The 16,360-nt window shown below is 46.0% G+C and overlaps 1 protein-coding gene across 1 annotated transcript in view; it reads left to right on the plus strand.

The window, feature by feature from the left end:
- LOC124047991 (lysophosphatidic acid receptor 1-like) overlaps window positions 1–16,360 on the plus strand; it is an 81,839-nt gene that overhangs the window by 35,811 nt on the left and 29,668 nt on the right. Inside the window, exon 2 of the mRNA XM_046368354.1 lies at window positions 3,608–4,367. Coding sequence (XP_046224310.1) covers window positions 3,629–4,367 — 739 coding nt within the window. The 5' untranslated portion in view covers window positions 3,608–3,628. The remainder of the gene's footprint in view (window positions 1–3,607; window positions 4,368–16,360) is intronic.

Genomic DNA, 16,360 nt, shown 5'->3' on the forward strand with positions numbered 1-16,360 from the left:
AATGTCCCGAAGCAAAAATATATATAGATTATCTGATGAAAGGAGCATAAGACGGGCTAGCAGAAATAATTTGACCCAACCCAAACGTTTACAGGTAAACAATCAAATAAAATGATTTACTCCTGATATACCTGACCAATACTGAAAACTCGATGTCCCCCTTGCTAGAAATATTTTCAGAATATTCTAAAATCTCTCAATTAAAAAATGTATGTGGAAAAAACAGAAATGATGGCAATAGGAAAAATGAAAAGAATAACTCACCATCTACAGCAATCCTTTAAATGGACCACAAAAATACTTAGAAGGCTTAAGGAAGGACCAAACCTGTTTTTTTCAATTTTTCCTAAAATGACACTCAAATCTAACTGCCTGTAGCTCAGGACCAGAAGGATATGCATATTCCTGATACCATTTAAAATGAAACACTTTGAAGTTTGTGGAAATGTGAAATTAATGTAGGAGAATATAATACATTAGCTCTGGTAAAAGATAATATAAAAATGTGTTCTATTTGTTTTTTTTGTTCCAAAGGACCATACATCGAGATTGGATTTTAGGTGTAATGTAAATGTTGTCCACAAGATGGCAGCATTGTGTGTGCAATGTTTCAGACTGATCCAGTGAAGAATTACATCACTACACAATATTTTGCATCAATTTTGCACAAATGTGCTGAATTGGTAAATTTATACAAATTTATAAATTTATACATTCTCAACTACATAGACTAACTATAGAAAACTTACAAACATGCTATGGTAATACATTTTAGTTTAGTTTACACATTCCCAGGAATGTCATACACTATGGATCATTAGCTTCCCTACAGAAAAGACACTAACCTTCACACATCTAGATGGCCGGGTGGGGTGGGTGTGGTGCCAGAGACAGCAGGGGTTCAAGCTGTAAAACCCAGTTCCTGCATTTTGAGTGTAAAAATAGACTTTTATCAAACAAAACTATGGAGCATTTTATCTCTGGGACCTTCAGGATGACAAATTAGAGCAAGATTACTGAATGTATCAAACCACTTGCTGTGATTTGTTATTTTTGCACTATCCTCAAACAATAGCTAGTTATTTTGTTTTTTTCTGTGAAATCTACTGTAAGGTGGACACTGCAGTTAGATTAACAAGAATTTAAGCTTTCTACCCATATAAGATATGTCAATGTCCCGGAAAGATGGCTGTTGTTTACAATCTCATTCTAGTCTCATTATCTCATATTAAGCAACAACTGTCCTGGTTGAGGGACACCAATCCCGTAGAGGTTAATAAGTGACAAATGTATAAAGATAACTTTATTCCATTTTACTCAACAATATGAAAGCAGATCTAATTAAATGGAACATTCTTCCCATAAATCTTAAAGGTAGAATAAACCTCTTGAACGGCATGGCAAGTTTTTAGATTTATTCTTGATAATACCGAAGACGTTTCTTTAAATAAAAAAAGTATACTCGGTCATAAGACTTTTTTTATATGGGCGAATCAAACTCATCGAATAAATAGGAACGTTTTATGTCTTCCAGAGTCTGTGGGTTTTAACCTTCTGGATTTGGAATTGAATCAACTCACCACCCAGGGACTTGTAACATCTAGTTAAATCACTAAAGAGGAACAACGGGTACATATTAAAGATGCACATGCTCATCCCCAGAATATGTTGTCTATTTTGAAAGGATAAAGCTGAGAACATTAACAAGTTCACTACAATATGGAGGAAAATGAAACCAATATCGCTCCCTACGAACACAACCCTATGGAATGATCCTTGGATAGATTTTCACAATTCACTGATACGTTGACCCACATGGAAGACTAAAGGCGTAGAAACCGTAAATGACTTGTTAACAGGAAATGCATATATTTCCATGACCGAATTAAAAATCAATTTTGGACTGACTAATGTGCTTTTCAGAAAGTATTCACACCCCTTGACTTTTTCCACATTGTGTTGTTACAGTCTGAATTTAAAATGGATTATATTGAGTTTTTTTGGTCACTGGCCTACATACAATACCCCATAATGTCAAAGTGGAATTATGTTTGTCAAAGTTTTACAAATTAATAAAAATTGAAAAGCTGAAATGTCTTGAGTCAATAAGTATTGAACCCCTTTTGTTATGGCAAGCCAAAATAAGTTCAGGGGTAAAAAATCTGCTTAACAAGTCACATACTAAGTTGCAAGGACTCTGTGTGTAATTATTGTGTTTAACATTCATTTTGAATGACTACTTGATCTCTGTAACCCACACATACTGTACCCCACAATTATCAACCACAAATACCAGGGAGGCTTCCCAATGCCTTGCAAAGAAGGTCACCTGTTGGTAGATGGGTAAAAAAAAGACATTGAATATCCCTTTGAGGTGAACGTATTAATAACACTTTGGGGGAATTGATACAATATCCAGTCACTACAAAGATTCAGGCGTCCTTCCTAACTCAGTTGCCGGAGAGGAAGGAAACCATTCAGGGATTTCACCATGAGGCCAATGGCGACTTTAAAACAGGTACAGTTTATTGGCTGTGAGGAGAAAACTGAGGATGGATCAAAAACATTGCAGTTACTCCACAATACTAACCTAATTGATAGAGTGAAAGGAAGGAAGCCTGTACAGGATAAAAAATATATTTCAAAACATGCATCCTGCGCTAAAGTAATACTGCAAAAAATGTGGGAAAGCAATTCACTTTTGTCATGCATACAAAGTGTTATGTTTAGGGCAATTCCAATACAACACGTTACTGAGTACCACTCCATATTTTCAAGCATAGTGCTGCCTGCATCATGTTATGGGTATGCTTGTAGTCATTAAGGACTGGGGAGTTTTTCAGGATAAAAAATTAACTGAATGGCGCTAAGCACATATTAAAATCCCAGAGGAAAACCTGGTTCAGTCTGCTTTCCACCAGACATGGAGAGATTAATTCACCTTTCAACAGGATAATAACCTAAAACACAAGGCCAAATCTACACTAGAGTTGCTTACCCACCTTGCAGCAAAATATTTTATTGCCCCCCCCCTCTTGACGGTGGCGAAAAATTACAATAGAGAAAATGTTGCAGTTTTAAAGGCCCAGTGCAGTCAAAAATGTGATTTTCTTTGTTTTATATACAGTGCATTCAGACAGTATTTAGACCCCTTTCCCAAATGTATTAAAAGTAAAAACATGAATACCTTATTTACATAAGTATTCAGACCCTTTGCTATGACATATACCATGCTAATATGATATCTGAGTGCCAGGTCAGGGCCCCTCCAGTTGTTATTTGTCCTAGATTACTACTAGCACCTGTCTCCCTAACAACCTACTGTGTCTCTCTAACCCCTTTCTCCTCTCCTCCAGACCCTAACAACCTACTGTGACTCCCTCGGATCCACTGTGACTCCCTCGGACCCACTGTGACTCCCTCGGACCCACTGTGACTCCCTCGGACCCACTGTGACTCCCTCGGACCCACTGTGACTCCCTCGGACCCACTGTGACTCCCTCGGACCCACTGTGACTCCCTCGGACCCACTGTGACTCCCTCGGACCCACTGTGACTCCCTCGGACCCACTGTGACTCCCTCTGACCCCTGTCTCCTCTCCTCCAGATCCCCTAGCCAGCCTTCAAGATGGAGGAGGAACAGTGCTTCTACAATGAGTCCATTGCCTTCTTCTACAACCACAGTGGAAAGTACCTGGCTACAGAGTGGAATACCGTCAGCAAGCTGGTGATGGGGCTGGGTATCACAGTATGCATCTTCATCATGCTGGCTAACTTGCTGGTCATGGTGGCTATATACGTCAACCGCCGCTTCCACTTCCCTATTTACTACCTGATGGCCAACCTGGCGGCCGCGGACTTCTTTGCCGGCCTGGCGTACTTCTACCTGATGTTCAACACGGGCCCGAACACGCGGCGCCTCACGGTCTCCACGTGGCTGCTCCGACAGGGTCTCATCGACACGTCCCTCACGGCGTCCGTTTGTAACCTCCTCGCCATCGCCATCGAGCGCCACATCACCGTTTTCCGCATGCAGCTGCACACGCGCATGTCCAACCGGCGTGTGGTGGTGGTGATTGTAGTCATCTGGACCTTGTCTATCGTCATGGGAGCCATCCCGTCGGTAGGGTGGAACTGTATCTGTGACATCGGCACGTGTTCTAGCATGGCTCCGCTCTACTGTAACTCCTACCTGGTGTTCTGGGCCGTATTCAACCTGGTCACCTTCCTGGTCATGGTGGTGCTGTACGCTCACATCTTTATGTACGTGAGACAGAGGACCATGAGGATGAGCAGACACAGCTCTGGGCCACGCAGGAACAGAGACACCATGATGAGTCTGCTGAAGACTGTCGTCATCGTATTGGGTAAGAACCTCCACTACCCTCACACCAGAAACTATATGTTAGATACTAGTACTGCGTAGGACCATGTAGGAACTGAGACATCATGATGAGCCTGCTGAAGACTGTCAGGATTGTACTGGGTAAGACCTTACCCTTGACATCCCATAATAACATAACACAGTATCCCTGTAAACTGAGGAACCTGGAGTAAGGATTAGGGATGTTGTCATGACCGTATTACCGCCATACTGGAAGTCGTCAGTCACGACCGCAGTAAAATTCTACGTGACTGTTGAGCCCAGGTAATCCCCTCTATTGTTCCTCCATCGGGTCCTAATGGCCTGGTACTCAGGGCTCTATTGTCCCTCCATCAGGTCCTAATGGCCTGGTACTCAGACTCTATGGCCTGGTACTCAGGGCTCTATTGTCCCTCCATCAGGTCCTAATGGCCTGGTACTCCATCAGGTCCTAATGGCCTGGTCCCTCCCCTCCATCAGGTCCTAATGGCCTGGTACTCGGGCTCTATTGTCCCTCCATCAGGTCCTAATGGCCTGGTACTCAGGGCTCTATTGCCTGGTACTCAGGGCTCTATTGCCCCTCCATCAGGTCCTAATGGCCTGGTACTCAGGGCTCTATTGTCCCTCCATCAGGTCCTAATGGCCTGGTACTCAGGGCTCTATTGCCCCTCCATCAGGTCCTAATGGCCTGGTACTCAGGGCTCTATTGCCCCTCCATCAGGTCCTAATGGCCTGGTACTCAGGGCTCTATTGTCCCTCCATCAGGTCCTAATGGCCTGGTACTCAGGGCTCTATGGCCTGGTACTCAGGGCTCTATTGTCCCTCCATCAGGTCCTAATGGCCTGGTACTCAGGGCTCTATGGCCTGGTACTCAGGGCTCTACTGTCCCTCCATCAGCTCCTAATGGCCTGGTACTCAGGGCTCTATGGCCTGGTACTCGGGCTCTATTGCCTGGTACTCAGGGCTCTATTGTCCCTCCATCAGGTCCTAATGGCCTGGTACTCAGGGCTCTATTGTCCCTCCATCAGGTCCTAATGGCCTGGTACTCAGGGCTCTATTGTCCCTCTTTCAGGTCCTAATGGCCTGGTACTCAGGGCTCTATTGTCCCTCTTTCAGGTCCTAATGGCCTGGTACTCAGGGCTCTACTGTCCCTCCATCAGGTTGTAATGGCCTGGTACTCAGGGCTCTACTGTCCCTCCATCAGGTTCTAATGGCCTGGTACTCAGTTTTTTTGGGCCCTCTAACCTAATCTGGAAAGCAATGAAATCGAAAATCGCAAACACTTATTATCAAAACATTATTGTGCTTTTAAAAGTCACCTCGCTTTGATCAATTTGAAGGAAGAAGGGCAATAGCGGGTTGATTTGTAAAACATGGTCGTTGGATGGATGTTGTTTCAAAGCCTAACACAAAGAAATGGACAGCGCTTTCTAAGGTGATGATTAATTCAAAACACCAATATTAGGGCTTATGTATAAGCCTATAAATGAGCCCACCCCCCCCCTCCAAAAATGAATTAAAATAATGATTGTGCCTTTATACAATACATAGCCTACTGCGTATCACACGTGGCAGATAAGCATTAACTACAACAAAAATAATGATTTAAAATATTTTTGTTTCATAATTGGTCTAGCCTAAATTAAACAAATTCAGATTTAGCTTACAATTTATAGCGCATTTTTTATTTAATTTTGTATAACCTAGTGAGAGGGCGTTGTTTCATATTTTCATATATAATTGGGTGACACATTTACCTCTAGCTCCAGAATCTCTCCACCATGTGTTTCCATCTCCTCCTCCCCTCTTCTTTATTCCTTTCTCCAGAACATCTCTCCACCATGTGTTTCCATCTCCTCCTCTCCTCTTCTTTATTCCTTTCTCCAGAACATCTCTCCACCATGTGTTTCATATCCTCCTCCCCTCTTCTTCATTCCTTCCTCCAGAACATCCCTCCACCATGTGTTTCCATCTCCTCCTCTCCTCTTCTTTATTCCTTTCTCCAGAACATCTCTCCACCATGTGTTCCATATCCTCCTCCCCTCTTCTTCATTCCTTTCTCCAGAACATCTCTCTACCATGTTTCCATCGCCTCCTCTTCTTCATTCCTTCCTCCAGAACATCTCTCCACCATGCGTTTCCATCTCCTCCTCTTCTTCATTCCTTCCTCCAGAACATCTCTCCCTCCACCATGTGTTTCCATCTCCTCCTCTCCTCTTCTTCATTCCTTCCTCCAGAACATCCCTCCACCATGTGTTTCCATCTCCTCCTCTCCTCTTCTTCATTCCTTCCTCCAGAACATCTCTCCACCATGTGTTTCCATCTCCTCCTCTTCTTCATTCCTTCCTCCAGAACATCTCTCCACCATGTGTTTCCATCTCCTCCTCTTCTTCATTCCTTCCTCCAGAACATCTCTCTACCATGCGTTTCCATCTCCTCCTCCCCTCTTCTTCATTCCTTCCTCCAGAACATCCCTCCACCATGTGTTTCCATCTCCTCCTCTCCTCTTCTTCATTCCTTCCTCCAGAACATCTCTCTACCATGCGTTTCCATCTCCTCCTCCCCTCTTCTTCATTCCTTCCTCCAGAACATCCCTCCACCATGTGTTTCCATCTCCTCCTCTCCTCTTCTTCATTCCTTCCTCCAGAACATCTCTCCACCATGTGTTTCCATCTCCTCCTCTTCTTCATTCCTTCCTCCAGAACATCTCTCCCTCCACCATGTGTTTCCATCTCCTCCTCCCCTCTTCTTCATTCCTTTCTCCAGAACATCTCTCTACCATGTTTCCATCGCCTCCTCTTCTTCATTCCTTCCTCCAGAACATCTCTCCACCATGCGTTTCCATCTCCTCCTCTTCTTCATTCCTTCCTCCAGAACATCTCTCCCTCCACCATGTGTTTCCATCTCCTCCTCTTCTTCATTCCTTCCTCCAGAACATCCCTCCACCATGTGTTTCCATCTCCTCCTCTCCTCTTCTTCATTCCTTCCTCCAGAACATCTCTCCACCATGTGTTTCCATCTCCTCCTCTTCTTCATTCCTTCCTCCAGAACATCTCTCCACCATGTGTTTCCATCTCCTCCTCTCCTCTTCTTCATTCCTTCCTCCAGAACATCTCTCCACCATGTGTTTCCATCTCCTCCTCCCCTCTTCTTCATTCCTTTCTCCAGAACACAGAGAAGGGCTGTCAACAGTTTCATGAAATATGTGTCCTTGTGAAAACATGTTACTATTGATGTTCCCGAACAGATTTCACTTGGTTTCCCACATTAATCACTGGGTAGCTGCATGAACAGGGTTGGTGAGCCCATGGAATCCAGAGTACTGGGTAGCTGCAGGAACAGGGTAGGAGAGCCCATGGTATACAGAGTACTGGGTAGCTGCAGGAACAGGGTTGGAGAGCCCATGGTATACAGAGTACTGGGTAGCTGCAGGAACAGGGTTGGAGAGCCCATGGTATACAGAGTACTGGGTAGCTGCAGGAACAGGGTTGGTGAGCCCATGGTATACAGAGTACTGTGTAGCTGCAGGAACAGGGTTGGAGAGCCCATGGTATACAGAGTACTGGGTAGCTGCATGAACAGGGTAGGATAGCCCATGGTATACAGAGTTCTGGGTAGCTGCATGAACAGGGTAGGATAGCCCATGGTATACAGAGTACTGGGTAGCTGCATGAACAGGGTAGGAGGAGCCCATGGCATCCAGAGTTTAGGTGGAATATCACCTGTTGCACAACAAAATAACCAGACTGGCCTACCCAGCATGAGGGAAACAAGGGGTTCTCCATTCCACTATACATACAGACAACATGCATTTCCCCCTGCGCCTGTTCCTGCCAATTTTGATAATGGGCCATTCTAAATTTAAACTGGGCAGAATAATTTGTTCTTAACGGACGTGCCTAGTTAAATAAAGGTTAAATAAATAACGTTTAATAAACAAGAGCTACGGACAACAAACACACTTGCAGTTTATCGATGGCAATTTGAATGCACAGAGATACCATAAAGAGATCCTGAGGCCCATTGTCGTTCCATTTATTCGCTGTCATCACTTCATGTGATGGGGTGGCAGGGTAGCCTAGTGGTTAGAGCATAGAGGCGGCAGGGTAGCCTAGTGGTTAGAGCGTTGGACTAGTAACCGGAAGGTTGCAAGTTCAAACCCCCGAGCTGACAAGGTACAAATCTGTCGTTCTGCCCCTGAACAGGCAGTTAACCCACTGTTCCTAGGCCGTCATTGAAAATAATAATTTGTTCTTAACTGACTTGCCTAGTTAAATAAAGGTAAAAATGTTTCAGCATGATAACGCACGGCCCCATGTTCGCAAGGATCTGGACACAATTCCTGGAAGCTGAAAATGTCCTGGTTCTTCCATGTCACCCATTGAGCATGTTTGGGATGCTCTGGATCAACGTGAATGACAGCTTTTTCCAGTTCCCGCCAATATCCAGTAATTTCACACTGTGGGACAACATTCCACAGGCCACAATCTGATCAACTCTATGTGAAGGAGATGTGTCACACTGCATGAGGCAAACGGTGGTCACACCAGATACTGACTGGTTTTCTGAGCCACGCCCCCCTACCTTTTCTTTAAGGTAACTGTGACCAAACGATGCATATCTGTATTCCCAGTCATGTGAAATCCATAGATTAGGGCCTAATTTATTTATTTCAATTGACTGATTTCCTCATATGAATTGTAACTCAGTAAAACCGTTGAAGTTGTTGCGTTTACATTGCGTTTTAGTCAGGTCCTAGCAAAGAGAGATGGACTCTTAAGCTTCCTGCTCAGTGGTTAATGTGTCAGGGTTGGAGTTGAACAATACAACTGATTGTCCGGGACAACTGCAGTGCCTGACACCATAGCAGCCCTGCTGCCAGACATGTCCCGGTGTCTGCAAAGCACGGCATAACGTCACATTGTTGAAGCACCAGAACCAGTCTTTACAGTAGTACAGGTCATAGGTCATAGCAAAAGCCAAGCCATGAACCCCAGTACGGTGGAGGAGGCTAGTGGTTTGTCAGACTTACCATTCCAGCATTATCTCAGTCCCTTTCTCATCGGACTGAAGACCATTTAAAGTCAAGCACATCCAATTGTTTTTTTTTCTGTCAGATCGCAATCAACTAACACTACAATTTGTTTTCTAAAATGACAGAGCTCTAAGTTAGATAAATTGACCACCAGGTGATAGTGATATCTATTGTATTTTGTAGAATGAGTTGTGAGGTTCTCAGTATCACAATATATCATGACTCAAAGCTATTGTTTGCTTCAGCTGCCTACCATTTACTAATGATGTGTATATTTCTGAGGAAGCACGGTGGGTGGATTTGGAAGTTCTCTCTCTTCAGCTGAAGTGAGTTTAGTTTAATAGTTGGAGGGAAACTTAACATATTTCCAAGTAACACATCTGGAAAGCAGATGAGGGCAGATTACAGCTTTCTGCTTAAAATATGTCCTGATTTCTCCTGGGAACATCTATCAGAGAAAAGAGCAGGATGCCCAACTAGCACCAACCCATCTGCCCATAAACACACCCCACATGATAACCTGTTCTGGGAATAGTGCACTACGTTTGACTAGGACTCTGAAGTGTAATACAAAGGTACGAAGATATAATACCCAGGAACATCCACATTCACCTGTCACTTCTTATTGGCTAAGGAAGACCAGTATCACTGTGATGAAGACCCACTCAGGTGTGAAACAAACAAGAGTTTTATTAGTACCAGGTGTGTTTCCCAGCAGCTCCTAAAGATGACAGAGATGGAGCTATGGGACCTGGGCTGGCTGACACGGACACTCACTAACACTCACTCACTCGCACTAACACTCACTCACTAGCACTAACACTCACTCACTCACACTAACACTCACTCACTCACACTAACACTCACTCACTCACACTAACACTCACTCACTCACACTAACACTCAATCACTCACACTAACACTCACTCACTCACACTAACACTCACTCACTCACACTAACACTCACTCACTCACACTAACACTCACTCACTCACTAACACTCACTCACTCACACTAACACTCACTCACTCACACTCACTCACTCACACTAACACTCACCACACTCACCACACGAACACTCACTCACACGAACACTCACTCACTCACTCACTCACTCACCACCACTCACTCAACACTCACTCACTCACTCACTCACTCACTCACACTCACTCACTCACTCACTCACACTCACTCACTCACACTAACACTCACTCACTCACACTAACACTCACTCTCACTCACTCACTCACTCACTCACTCACTCACTCACTCACTCACTCACTCACTCACACACTCACACTAACACTCACTCACACTAACACACACTCACACTAACACTCACTCACACTAACACTCACTCACTCACACTAACACTCACTCACTCACTCACACAAACACTCACTCACAACACTCACACCACCACCACACTCACTCACACTAACACTCACTCACTCACACTAACACTCACTCACTCACACTAACACTCAGTCACTCACACTAACACTCAGTCACTCACACTAACACTCAGTCACACTAACACTCACTCACTCACACTAACACTCACTCACGAACACTAACACTCACTCACTCACACTAACACTCACTCACTCACACTAACACTCACTCACTCACACTAACACTCACTCACTCACACTAACACTCACTCACTCACACTAACACTCACTCACTCACACTAACACTCACACACTCACACTAACACTCACTCACTCACACTAACACTCACACACTCACACTAACACTCACTCACTCACACTAACACTCACTCACACTAACACTCACTCACACTAACACTCACACACTCACACTAACACTCACTCACTCACACTAACACTCACTCACACTAACACTCACACACTCACACTAACACTAACACTCACTCACTCACACTAACACTCACTCACTCACACGAACACTCACTCACTCACACGAACACTCACTCACTCACACGAACACTCACTCACTCACTCGAACACTCACTCACTCACTCGAACACTCACTCACTCACTCGAACACTCACTCACTCACTCGAACACTCACTCACTCACTCACTCACTCGAACACTCACTCACTCACTCACTCTCACTCGAACACTCAGTCACTCACTCACTCGAACACTCAGTCACTCACTCACTCGAACACTCAGTCACTCACTCACTCGAACACTCAGTCACTCACACGAACACTCACTCACTCACACGAACACTCACTCACTCACACGAACACTCACTCACTCACTCACTCACTCACACGAACACTCACTCACTCACACGAACACTCACTCACTCACACGAACACTCACTCACTCACACGAACACTCACTCACTCACTCACTCGAACACTCACTCACTCACTCACTCACTCGAACACTCACTCACTCACTCGAACACTCACTCACTCGAACACTCACTCGAACACTCAGTCACTCACTCACTCGAACACTCAGTCACTCACTCACTCGAACACTCAGTCACTCACTCACTCGAACACTCAGTCACTCACTCGAACACTCAGTCACTCACTCACTCGAACACTCAGTCACTCACTCACTCGAACACTCAGTCACTCACTCACTCGAACACTCAGTCACTCACTCACTCGAACACTCACTCGAACACTCAGTCACTCACTCACTCGAACACTCACTCGAACACTCAGTCACTCACTCACTCGAACACTCAGTCACTCACTCACTCGAACACTCAGTCACTCACTCACTCACTCGAACACTCACTCACTCACTCACTCACTCGAACACTCACTCACTCACTCACTCACTCGAACACTCACTCACTCACTCACTCACTCAACACTCACTCACTCAACACTCACTCACTCGAACACTCACTCACCCGAACACTCACTCACTCGAACACTCACTCACTCGAACACTCACTCACTCGAACACTCACTCACTCGAACACTCACTCACTCGAACACTCACTCACTCAACACTCACTCACTCGAACACTCACTCACTCACTCACTCACTCGAACACTCACTCACTCACTCACTCGAACACTCACTCACTCACTCGAACACTCACTCACCACTCACTCGAACACTCACTCACTCACTCACTCGAACACTCACTCACTCACTCGAACACTCTCACTCACTCACTCGAACACTCACTCACTCACCACTCACCACCACCACTCACTCGAACACTCACTCACTCACTCGAACACTCAGTCACTCACTCGAACACTCAGTCACTCACTCGAACACTCAGTCACTCACTCACTCGAACACTCACTCACTCACTCGAACACTCACTCACTCACACGAACACTCACTCACTCACACGAACACTCACTCACTCACACGAACACTCACTCACTCACACGAACACTCACTCACTCACACGAACACTCACTCACTCACACGAACACTCACTCACTCACACGAACACTCACTCACTCACACGAACACTCACTCACTCACTCGAACACTCACTCACTCACTCACTCACTCGAACACTCACTCACTCACCGAACACTCACTCACTCACTCACTCAACACTCAGTCACTCACTCACTCCGAACACTCAGTCACTCACTCACTCAACACTCAGTCCTCTAACACTCACTCACTCGAACACTCAGTCACTCACTCACTCAACACTCAGTCACTCACTCACTCGAACACTCAGTCACTCACTCACTCGAACACTCAGTCACTCACTCACTCAACACTCACTCACTCAACACTCACTCACTCGAACACTCACTCACTCACTCACTCGAACACTCAGTCACTCGAACACTCACTCACTCGAACACTCAGTCACTCACTCACTCGAACACTCAGTCACTCACTCACTCGAACACTCAGTCACTCACTCACTCGAACACTCACTCACTCGAACACTCACTCACTCGAACACTCACTCACTCACTCACTCGAACACTCAGTCTCACTCGAACACTCAGTCACTCACTCGAACACTCAGTCACTCACTCACTCGAACACTCACTCACTCACTCGAACACTCACTCACTCACTCACTCACTCACACGAACACTCACTCACTCACACGAACACTCACTCACTCACACACTCACTCACTCACTCACACGAACACTCACTCACTCACACGAACACTCACTCACTCACACACTCACTCACTCACACGAACACTCACTCACTCACTCGAACACTCACTCACTCACTCACTCGAACACTCACTCACTCACTCACTCACTCGAACACTCACTCACTCGAACACTCACTCACTCGAACACTCAGTCACTCACTCACTCGAACACTCAGTCACTCACTCACTCGAACACTCAGTCACTCACTCACTCGAACACTCAGTCACTCACTCACTCGAACACTCACTCGAACACTCAGTCACTCACTCACTCGAACACTCAGTCACTCACTCACTCGAACACTCAGTCACTCACTCACTCGAACACTCAGTCACTCACTCACTCGAACACTCAGTCACTCACTCACTCAGTCACTCACTCACTCAGTCACTCACTCACTCACTCACTCACTCACTCACTCACTCGAACACTCACTCACTCGAACACTCACTCACTCGAACACCACTGAACACTCACTCACTCGAACACTCACTCACTCGAACACTCACTCACTCGAACACTCACTCACTCGAACACTCACTCACCCGAACACTCACTCACTCGAACACTCACTCACTCACTCACTCGAACACTCACTCACTCACTCACTCGAACACTCACTCACTCACTCACTCGAACACTCACTCACTCACTCGAACACTCACTCACTCACTCACTGGAACACTCACTCACTCACTCACTCGAACACTCACTCACTCACTCACTCGAACACTCAGTCACTCACTCGAACACTCAGTCACTCACTCGAACACTCAGTCACTCACTCGAACACTCAGTCACTCACTCGAACACTCAGTCACTCACTCGAACACTCACTCACTCGAACACTCACTCACTCGAACACTCACTCACTCGAACACTCACTCACTCGAACACTCAGTCACTCGAACACTCACTCGAACACTCAGTCACTCGAACACTCACTCACTCACTCAGTCGAACACTCACTCACTCACTCACTCGAACACTCACTCACTCACTCGAACACTCACTCACTCACTCACTCACTCACTCGAACACTCACTCACTCACTCACTCGAACACTCAGTCACTCACTCGAACACTCAGTCACTCACTCGAACACTCACTCACTCACTCGAACACTCACTCACTCACCACTCAACACTCACTCACTCACTCGAACACTCACTCAGTCACTCACTCAACACTCACTCAGTCACTCACTCCACTCAGTCACTCACCAACACTCAGTCACTCACTCAACACTCAGTCACTCACTCGTGTTCAGTCACTCACTCAACACTCAGTCACTCACACGAACACTCAGTCACTCACTCGAACACTCAGTCACTCGAACACTCACTCACTCGAACACTCACTCACTCGAACACTCAGTCACTCGAACACTCAGTCACTCACTCACTCGAACACTCACTCACTCACTCACTCGAACACTCACTCACTCACTCACTCGAACACTCACTCACTCACTCGAACACTCACTCACTCACTCACTCACTCGAACACTCACTCACTCACTCACTCGAACACTCAGGCACTCACTCGAACACTCACTCACTCACTCACTCGAACACTCACTCACTCACTCGAACACTCAGTCACTCACTCGAACACTCACTCAGTCACTCACTCGAACACTCAGTCACTCACTCGAACACTCAGTCACTCACTCGAACACTCAGTCACTCACTCGAACACTCACTCACTCACTCACTCGAACACTCAGTCACTCACTCGAACACTCACTCACTCACTCGAACACTCACTCAGTCACTCACTCGAACACTCAGTCACTCACTCGAACACTCAGTCACTCACTCGAACACTCAGTCACTCACTCGAACACTCAGTCACTCACTCGAACACTCAGTCACACTAACACTCAGTCACTCACACTAACACTCAGTCACACTAACACTCAGTCACTCACACTAACACTCAGTCACTCACACTAACACTCAGTCACTCACACTAACACTCAGTCACTCACACTAACACTCAGTCACTCACACTAACACTCAGTCACTCACTCACACGAACACTCACTCACTCACTCACACGAACACTCACTCACTCACTCACACGAACACTCACTCACTCACTCGAACACTCACTCACTCACTCGAACACTCACTCACTCACTCACTCGAACACTCACTCACTCACTCACTCACTCACTCACTCACTCGAACACTCACTCACTCACTCGAACACTCACTCACTCACTCGAACACTCAGTCACTCACTCGAACACTCAGTCACTCACTCGAACACTCAGTCACTCACTCGAACACTCAGTCACTCACACTAACACTCAGTCACTCGAACACTCAGTCACTCACACTAACACTCAGTCACACTAACACTCACTCACTCACACGAACACTCACTCACTCACTCACTCACTCACTCACTCACTCACTCAAACACTCACTCACTCGAACACTCACTCACTCGAACACTCACTCACACACTCACTCGAACACTCACTCACTCACTCACTCACTCACTCACTCACTCACTCACTCACTCACTCGAACACTCACTCACTCACTCACTCACTCACTCACTCACTCACTCACCCACTCGAACACTCACTCACTCACTCACTCGAACACTCACTCACTCACTCACTCGAACACTCACTCACTCACTCGAACACTCACTCACTCACTCACTCGAACACTCACTCACTCACTCACTCGAACACTCACACTCACTCACTCGAACACTCACTCACTCACTCACTCGAACACTCACTCACTCACTCACTCGAACACTCACTCACTCACTCACTCGAACACTCACTCACTCACTCACTCGAACACTCACTCACTCAC

This window comes from Oncorhynchus gorbuscha, linkage group LG11 (assembly GCF_021184085.1).
Source record: "Oncorhynchus gorbuscha isolate QuinsamMale2020 ecotype Even-year linkage group LG11, OgorEven_v1.0, whole genome shotgun sequence".
Classification (NCBI taxonomy): domain Eukaryota; kingdom Metazoa; phylum Chordata; class Actinopteri; order Salmoniformes; family Salmonidae; genus Oncorhynchus; species Oncorhynchus gorbuscha.